This window comes from Lactuca sativa, chromosome 2 (assembly GCF_002870075.4).
Source record: "Lactuca sativa cultivar Salinas chromosome 2, Lsat_Salinas_v11, whole genome shotgun sequence".
NCBI lineage: Eukaryota > Viridiplantae > Streptophyta > Magnoliopsida > Asterales > Asteraceae > Lactuca > Lactuca sativa.
Genome location: NC_056624.2, coordinates 209,930,199 through 209,939,695, shown reverse-complemented (window position 1 = coordinate 209,939,695; position 9,497 = coordinate 209,930,199). Strand labels below are relative to the sequence as shown.

General features: G+C 35.8%; 1 protein-coding gene across 7 annotated transcripts; it reads left to right on the top strand.

The window, feature by feature from the left end:
* Positions 1-3,736: 3,736 nt before the first annotated feature.
* LOC111906239 (G-type lectin S-receptor-like serine/threonine-protein kinase At4g27290) lies at positions 3,737-8,741 on the top strand. Of its 7 annotated transcripts, none has more exons than XM_052768663.1 (9): positions 3,737-4,036; positions 4,148-5,840; positions 6,022-6,165; positions 6,280-6,434; positions 6,514-6,724; positions 6,802-7,039; positions 7,130-7,280; positions 7,350-7,575; positions 8,023-8,741. In XM_052768663.1, the coding sequence occupies exons 2-9, from the start codon at positions 4,550-4,552 to the stop codon at positions 8,046-8,048; spliced, it is 2,442 nt and encodes an 813-aa protein (XP_052624623.1). In that variant the 5' UTR covers positions 3,737-4,036; positions 4,148-4,549; the 3' UTR covers positions 8,049-8,741. The 7 variants fall into 7 exon arrangements, with proteins under 7 accessions (XP_052624623.1, XP_042755413.1, XP_023757731.1 ...); XM_042899479.2 differs by lacking the exon at positions 8,023-8,741 and having other exon boundaries at positions 3,738-4,036; positions 4,148-4,287; positions 4,486-5,840; positions 7,350-7,784; XM_042899481.2 differs by lacking the exon at positions 8,023-8,741 and having other exon boundaries at positions 3,739-4,036; positions 4,148-4,287; positions 4,608-5,840; positions 7,350-7,784.
* The last annotated feature ends 756 nt before the right edge of the window (positions 8,742-9,497 follow it).

The window sequence follows — 9,497 nt, the reverse complement described above, 5'->3', positions numbered from 1 at the left end:
CACGAAGCTTACTGAGCTCCCTCAAACTACCACATACCACACAATAACAATTAAAGCACATACTGGGCCTTGCCCACTGTATCGGACCGAAGTCCGGAACTAGCTGCATCGGACCGAAGTCCGGAACTGACTGCCTCGGACCGAAGTCCGGAACTGACTGGGACCTTGTCCCCTGCATCGGACCGAAGTCCGGAACTAACTGCATCGGACCGAAGTCCAGAATTGACTGCATCAGACCGACGTCCGGAACTGACTGGGACCTTGTTCCCTACATCGGACCGAAGTCCGGAACTGACTGATCATAACATAGCACAACACATATCAACTAATATAGACACATATACTGCATACTGCATCGGACTGAATTCCGGAACATATAACACATAAACATGCTTGAATCACATAGATATCAAGCATATTGAACCGCTGCATCGGACTGAAGTCCGGAACTAACTGCTAACTAAACGGGCCGGCATTGTGGCCGTAGACCCGTTCCTACTGGAAGGAAACTCACCTCGTGAACTGGCTGCTGAGTGTATGGCTCTGGAAGCTAACTGCTGCTGCTCCGGTATCTCCCCGGCTACAAATCCATAAACACACTCAATCAAATGCTAATTACTGCACTGGGGTAAAATGACTCTTTCACCCTTAGTCAAAGTCAACTCCCCCGGTCAAAGTCAACCTACGGCTGACCTAACTCGCCGAGTTGGGCCGCCAACTCGCCGAGTCTCTAGTCTCACTTCTTGACCCTACTCGTGGCTACTCATCGAGTATGGCATCGACTCGACGAGTATCCTCTCGATTCAAGAACTTAGACAATCTGCACCCGACTCGACGAGTTGTTCTTGAGCTAAGAAGATTGCCTTGGACTCGTCGAGTTGTATGAACAACTCGTCGAGTCCCTCCATTACTGAGTTTAACCTCCGACTCACTGAGTCCATCCTACTGCTCACTGACCTCCACCCGGAGTCACTCAAAGGGGGGGGGGGTAAAAATCGGGGACTCGCGGCCTGACTCGCCGAGTCCGAAGAACGACTCGCCGAGTCACATGCATGCAGATCCTAAAAACTCGATTCTGATCAAAACCACTGCATACAATTTATAGATCTGAGTTTCTAAGGTTGATTCACCACGTAAAGTTTCCAACTTTACGTGTACATACGCATGAAAAGGGATATAAAGGCTAAAAAGGCACTTAAAAGAGTAGATCTAGGGCTATCATGCAAAATGGCTCCATAAAGGTGGTAGATCTACGATTTTGGGACTGAAACATGGCTAGATCCGAAGGCTAATCAATCAAATGTGATCTCTACCAAGAACAAGCTAAGAAATGGCTAAAAGAGGTTACATATGCTTGTTAAAGAGAAATCAATCATAGAAACAGCAGGAATTCGGCTAATACCTCAATGAACTCTGAAATGGGAGCAAGACTTCGAATCTTCTTCTTCTCCTTTGGATCTAGCCTCCTTCTTCTCTTCAAAACTTCAAGATTCACACAAGAAATGCACAAATAATCAAGGAAATGATTAGGGTTTGCTAAATGATGCTCTGAGGGTGAAGGGGACGAGTTTGGGGGCTCATAAGGTGGTTTAAATAAGGTGCAAACCCGGGGATTTAGGGTTTCTACCTGGCAGGCAGACTCGCCGAGTCCCGAATATGGACTCGCCGAGTCGTCGACTAACACGTGCTCGAAAACTCGACCCTACTCGACGAGTCAAGCCATAGACTCGCCGAGTCCCTCAAGAAAACTTCTAAATAAATGCCACGGAAACAACATACCAGAGATGGGGCGTTACATAAAAACGTACGTATATGTATCTATTCATTTAAAACGAATGTATATAAGCATATTTTTATGTATTTAAACATTTAAAACATATTTATGAATATTAAAAATGTTTTTATATGAAATTATATAATTTAAAAACGTATTAGTATGTTTATATATTTTTAGAACATATTTATATGTATTAATATGTGCTTATACATTTTAAAAACATGTTTACATGTATCTATATGCTTTTAAAATGTATAAATATGTATGCACATTTTTAAAATGAATGAATATATATACACATTTATATACTTTTACTAACTTATTTTTATATTATGAAGCTTTTTAATATAACTTTACAGATATAAATATGATTTTAAAAATAAAAAATAACATTTTTAAATAAAAAAAAAATAATACTTGTATTACCAATAATAATAATACGTATTTAAAATGTATAAATATGTATGCATATTTTTAAAATGAATGAATATATATACACATTTATATACATTTACTAACTTATTTATATATTATGAAGCGTTTTAATATAACTTTACAGATATAAATATGATTTTAAAAATAAAAAATAATAATAATACTTGTATTACCAATAATAATAATAATAATAATAATAAATAATAATAATAATAATAACAACAACAACAACAACAATGAAACAATTCCTTCGGTTTATCTTTATATTTAATGTGTTGGAAAGAAAACTATCAGACTCGATCTAGCCTACTGGTTACATGTCCTGTTATTTGGAAGGTCTCAAGTTCAATTCTCATAAGCTATATTTCTACATTTCTAAATACTTTTGCTTATCATCTTTTTTAGGGTATATTTAAACTGTCACACGTAAATATTCAAAGTGTGTTGCAGCCGAGTGGTTATGTAGCTTGTTAGCGTATTGGAGGACGAGGGTTTGAAACCCACATACGTCAATTCTCCCTATTAATTTTTTAAGCAGTTGACTAACTAAAGCCATGTCAATCAAAAATGCACAATCTGACGAGGCGCTCCATCTTTGTAGGTAACCAGATCTTGACCTTCAAACCGGCCAAATAGACATAAGTGCAAAAATTAAACAAAAGCTCAGACTTTATTGAACCTAAAAGAGGCCGAAGGTTAAAACCAACAATTTCTTGAAATGTATTTTGACTGGCGGTTTAGGGTTTAAGACTTAGGTTTTTAAGAAGTTGACTAACTAGAGCCATGTCAGTCAAAAATGCACAGTCAACACTGACATGTCAGTCCATCTTTGTAGGTAATCGGATCTCGACCTTGAAACCAGCTAAATGGACATAAGTGCAAAAATTAAACAAAAGTTCAGACTTTATTGAACCTAAAAGAGGCCGAAGAGTAAAACCAACAATTTCTTGAACACTTGAGGGCTTTTATGTTATTTTCCCACTATTAATTGAAATTTTCGTAAAACATAAAAGATAAAACCGGCAAATTAAACAAAAGCTTAAGCTTTATTGAACCTAAAAGAGGCCGAAGGTAAAATCATCAATTTCTTAGAAACTTAAGACTTTTATGTCATTTTACCGCTATTAATTGAAATTTTTGTAAAACATAAGCACCAAAAAACATTCTGGCTCAATGGAATCTTCGTAATACATAAACACGAAAAAAAACATAAAAAAAATTCCAAAATGGCTCATCATGATTTCTGTCTATACTCCAAAATATCACGATGTTCCGAACAAATTGATCATTTTGCCAACAATATAAATTTTTTTATAGATACAAACATTTACATTGGTTATATTTCTGTTTGATTAAGGGGTGGTTTGGATTAGCTTATTAGCTTATTTGTGGTGGGAATAAACAATAAGTAATAAATATAGGGAGAGATTCTTATTAAAATTAGCTTATTACTTTGATTATAACCCGAACCGAATAACTTTTAACTTTATTTGGTCCTGTTAACTCGCAACAATTTCGTCGCTCTTCGATTTTAAAGTAGACAAAAATCAAAAGTCAAAGCGCTGAATCGAAAAATACTGGTGCACAGTAGACGAAGGAGGGCACCAAACAAAGGTATGGAATTCCCCTCACGTCTTTGTTGAACGTAACTAATCGTGTAAAATCTGGAGATTTTGCAAACCTTCTTGATTTTGACTTTGCTACTGATGCGAATTCGGAATTTTGTTTTGAATTCCGAGTTATTCTGGGAAAGATAAAAAAAACAGTCTCAGTGCGCGGGTGCATTTATATTTTGTTTCTATTATTTGATGCGATGATTCGAAGGTATGAACATGATCTCTGACTGAATTTTGAGTTTCATGTTTCTACTTTTGTGGACAAATAAGTTGATTATTCTTTTGATGTTTCGCTCACTGCTTTTACTTGTAATTGCAGTATAATGTCGGTTTACAGTCTACCTATCCAATTGATTGAATTTAGGAGAACGGATTATAGCTTCCAAGCCCTTTTTAGACAGCGAGTTCGACAGAGTTAAATGGAAATATACTGAATCCGTAATAATCAACGTTTTATTGGTATGTATGTGGTCAGAGATTATATTTGATTTCGTATGCAAACAGCATTAGTTGTTGTGGTTTGGATAAACTATTATATTAAACAAGTTCTATTGAATCTTTCAAACCTGAGCAGCGTAAAGGAGATAAGATATGTTCAATCATCTGTAGATTTCCAAGACGCTTTCTTTGATACGAATAAAATTATTTTTTTGGCAGTCTTTTAAAAAAACATATCGATCGGGTCCACAGCCAGGCAATAATCAAAGAGGCTAAATCGTTGATGGAAGGCCTTTTTACAAGTTTATTGTGCATCATTTCTTTATTCTTGCTCTTCTTAGGTTCTTTTGCTGTAGACAGCATAGCTTCAAATCAAGGCATCAAAGATGGTGAGACCATTGTTTCAACTGGAGGAATGTATGAACTGGGCTTTTTTAGCCCCAGTAACTCAAACGATCGGTACCTGGGAATATGGTTCAAGAAGATATCAACAGGTAGAGTGGTATGGATTGCTAACAGAGACTTTCCATTACTCAATAGAACAGGAAAACTCAAAGTCAGTAGTGAGGGACTCCTGTTGCTTTCCTGCTGTGGTGATACAGTAATCTGGTCATCCAATTCCTCTGCTTCTGTCAGGTACAATAACAATCCAGTGGCACAACTTTTGGATACTGGAAATTTTGTTGTAAAAGATGGTAGTAGTAATAGTAGTAGTTCTATTCAAACAAATTTCATATGGCAAAGTTTTGATTATCCTGATGACACTTTGCTAGCTGGAATGAAACTTGGTAAGGATTTTGTAAGAGGCATAAACAGGAGCTTGACATCATGGAAGAGTCCTGACGATCCTTCTACAGGTCAGTATGTAAGTTATGTAGATACAAATGGATACCCACAATTAATTGTGAGCCAAGGTTTAGTAATAGACTTAAGATTTGGACCATGGAACGGCATCAGGTTTAGTGGTTTGCCTTTTGAGACGTCAAATCCAATATACTCTCATGATTTTGTTGTCAACCAGAAGGAAGTATATTATAAATTCGAGCTTAAGAGTTCAATTTTTCAGATAATATCTTTGAGGTGGGATGGAAGCATAGCATTGTTGCATTGGAACAATCGAAGTCAAAATTGGGTTGTGTATACAAGTGGTCTGATAGACAGTTGTGTTCGCTATGGAATCTGTGGTCCTTATGGAAGCTGTAACATCAACAGAAATCCTCCTTGTAATTGTATGGAAGGTTTTGAACCAAAAAGCCCTGAAGAATGGAACATAGCAGACTGGTCTAATGGGTGTAAGCTCCAAAGTCCTTTAGATTGTAAGGGTGGGGATGCCTTTCGGAAAGTTACTAAAATGAAATTTCCTGACACGCGATATTCATGGTACAATAGGAGCATGACACTTGGCGAGTGTGAGATAGCCTGCAGGAAAAATTGCACTTGTACAGCTTATGCGAATTTAGATATCAGAAAAGAGGGGAGTGGATGCTTACTATGGTTTGGTGAATTGATGGATCTCAATGTCTGTGAAGAGAACCAAGATCTTTACATAAGAATGCCTGCGTCCCTACTAACAGGTACTCTAAATTTTTCACAACACTTCATATTTTTAACATCAACAATTACATAGGGGAAAACACCAAATAGGGACAAGAAAGCTAAACAAGCCAATCTGAACTATAATACTACTTTAGAAATGAGATTGGTTATAACTTTAGTAAGAAAAGCTGTTGAACTTGTTTCATTTTGTAAATGAAGGTCTTACAGTCTCCCAACCTGGCTTCAATAGAAAGATTGAAATACTCATCATAGTCATGCCAACTTTGGTGATCTTAATGGGCCTGTCTGTAGCAGTGTATGCTTTCAGCATGAAAAAGAAAAGGTCTTACATCAAAGGTCGAGGTAAGGAAAACATTAAACAATTCACAATGCCATACTGGAATTGTTTTTTTTCAGAAAAATGTAAAACAAAAGGAAAAGTAGACATTTCTGTTACTCATGTATATCACTTTGTAGGTCGAAGGGTACACTCCACTGATAGACATAATTCAGATGTAGAGAAGGAAGATCTAGAGATGAATTTTGTTAGCTTATCTATAATAACCAAGGCTACCAATAACTTCTCAATAGACAATAAGCTTGGAGAAGGTGGCTTTGGTCCTGTTTACAAGGTAACTTTTTGCCTAAAATTATTGTTTGCCCATTTAGCAGAAAAGTAAAGCTAATCAAATTCCTGAGTATAATCTTTAGGGAGTATTGGAAACAGGACAAGAAATAGCTGTGAAGCAACTTTCTAGAACTTCTGAACAGGGTTATGATGAGTTCTACAATGAAGTTGTTTGTGTTGCCAAACTTCAACATCGGAATCTTGTGAAGCTTGTTGGATACTGCATGGATGGAGATGAAAGGATCCTGATTTATGAATACATGTCTAACAAAAGCCTGGACTTACTTCTATTCGGTTAAACTCTTTCACCATTCCATTATTTTCATTACATAATAAAAGTAATCTGTTAAATCTAAATCTTGTGTTGACAGATGAAACCAAAAGTTGCATGCTTGACTGGCCTCAACGTTTTTGCATCATCAATGGGATTGCTAGAGGAATGCTTTATCTCCACCAAGATTCTCGCCTTCGAATCATACACAGAGACCTGAAAGCAGCCAATATTCTGTTGGATCATGACATGAACCCTAAAATATCAGATTTTGGCCTTGCTAGAGAGTTTGAAGGAAACCAGATCACTGCAAAAACGAAGAAAGTGGTTGGAACATAGTAAGTATCTGTATGTATAGTATATACTATGACCATGGGGCTCATTTCCTGATGCTTATATATACATCATGCTTTTTGGTGGTTTTACAGTGGTTACATATCACCCGAGTATGCACTTCATGGACGCTTTTCTGTAAAATCAGATGTGTTCAGTTTTGGTGTTTTGGTGCTGGAGATAGTGAGTGGGAAGAAAAACAGAGAATTCTCACATGAAGATCTCAATGATAACCTTCTTGGACATGTAAGTAAATCTCATGGATTAATTATCTTCTTTTGAAAATATTTTATTAACTTTTTGGTTTTCATTCAGGCATGGAGACTGTATACAGAAGGCAAGTACCTTGATCTCATGAGCCCATCTTTACACAACTCATGCATTATCTCAGAGGTGAAAAGATCAATACATGTTGGGCTTTTATGTGTACAAAATCATGCACAAGATAGACCAACTATGTCCTCTGTGGTTATGATGTTGGGTGGTGAGGGATCACTACCTCCACCTAGACAACCTGCTTTCTTTGCTGAAGAAGGTTCACGTAAGCACTACACTTTTTCCAAAGTTGATGAAGCAACTATAACATTGTTAGTTCCTCGGTAGGAAATTTGTATTCATATGCCAAATAGTAATGTATATTTAGCCTCGACACATTCTTCTCCTACACCATTAGTTGTTTTTTGTGTATTATGTATCATTAAGCTGCATGCTTTTGTCATTTGTATCATATTTGAGTATGCCTTTTCCTTCCATGGGTATTATAGTGGCCACAACACAACAAAAGACACACATACACATTACATGGGGTATAACTATCTTGTATATGATCGTTACTACAGAGAAATTGGTTGTATGCCATGTCATCAGATGTTCATTGGCTTTGTGTGTGATTTATTCTTGTTTATTCATAACACTACTCTTATAACTTGATTATCAAAATATCTTGTTGAGTCTTACAAATCTCACCTAATCAATCATGGACATTCAGTTTTTATAGGGTTCAAGTTTCTATAAGAGGGATGACAAGATTGAGAAGTAACTTTTACACACTTTAAGAGTATTTGGATGTGTCTTTTATATCAAGATCAAGGGTGCTGACATAAACAATCGAGGCAAGTGCCAAGAAATACATATTTTTTTACTAGGTTGGGATAATATGGGATATACTTTTCTGGATTATCAGATTATAAGAAGAATGAATGTTATATTCAATTGGAATATAAAGATGATCTTGCAACACCTTTATTATAAAGAAAGAAGAAACCACATGGAAAGGAGCAAGTAATGCTTTAGAAGTATATTAATACACCAAACTGGTAGAAGATCCCGTCCCCATCAACAAATTATTTTCTATTGAATATACCGACTTCTCCCCATGCAAAAAGATTCAACATTTAGGGATTAAGAGAGAAGGGTGTCAATCCGGTTACAAAAGTTTCATTAGCTCTTGCCTAAACCTTAAGATGAAGTATGATCTGAAGTTCAAAAGTGAGAAATGTGACAACGTATCTGCATGACTGGAAGCCGTATTTTGTTTTTGAAGTCACCGGATCAAACGGTCAATGGTCAATGGTCTGGAATATCATTTCATTGAATCTGATTTGCCACAAACAAATCCGATATCACAACCTTCATGTATTATATCGTTCGTGGGGTCCATTTGCATGTTTTATCATTATTTGGACATATGTGAACGTTTACTGTTTTTTTCAATAGATTTTTTTGTTTCATGTGAAAAACATGAGTTGATATAACTTATAATCATAAAATCAGAAATAATCATAAAATCATAAACACATAAGAACATAAATATATATATATATATATATATATATATATATATATATATATATATATATATATATATATATATATATATATATATATATATATATATAATCAAGTTTTATATGCTTTTTAAATCTTTTTTTGAAAGCTTTTTAAAACTTGAAAAAATCATTTTGTTTTTTTTTTAAGATTGCCAAATCTTTTTTTGTGACTTATTAATTTTTTTTAAGCGTTGTTTCGAAAAGACAAAACTACAAAAATGGTCTTTGTGGTTTGACGATTTTTTTTAGGTAAGGTCTAAAAAAAGTTTACTAGTAAAAAATGCCCTACTACAATCTATTTCTTTTCATGGGTTTGTTATGCATTGTGTGGGTAGTCAGCCAGTGTAGTTTGTGTAGTTTTTTGTCGAGAGTTCATGATTGTATGCGAAGATCCGCGATTTCCTATGAGATTATGTGACAGGGAAAGATAGTAGAAGACAATGAATGGATGAACTAACAAGGAGTGTGTAGATCAAACCTCCTAGTGGTTTGAATGGTGGTGGGTATAGCAGAAAATGGTCGATTTAGTGGCAAATATGGAGAATTCCGACAGATTGTGAAGAACTTGTAGTAGGTGGCTACTAGCGGTATTGGGTGTAATGGTAGGGTTTCCATCGGACCTCCAATGAAGGAG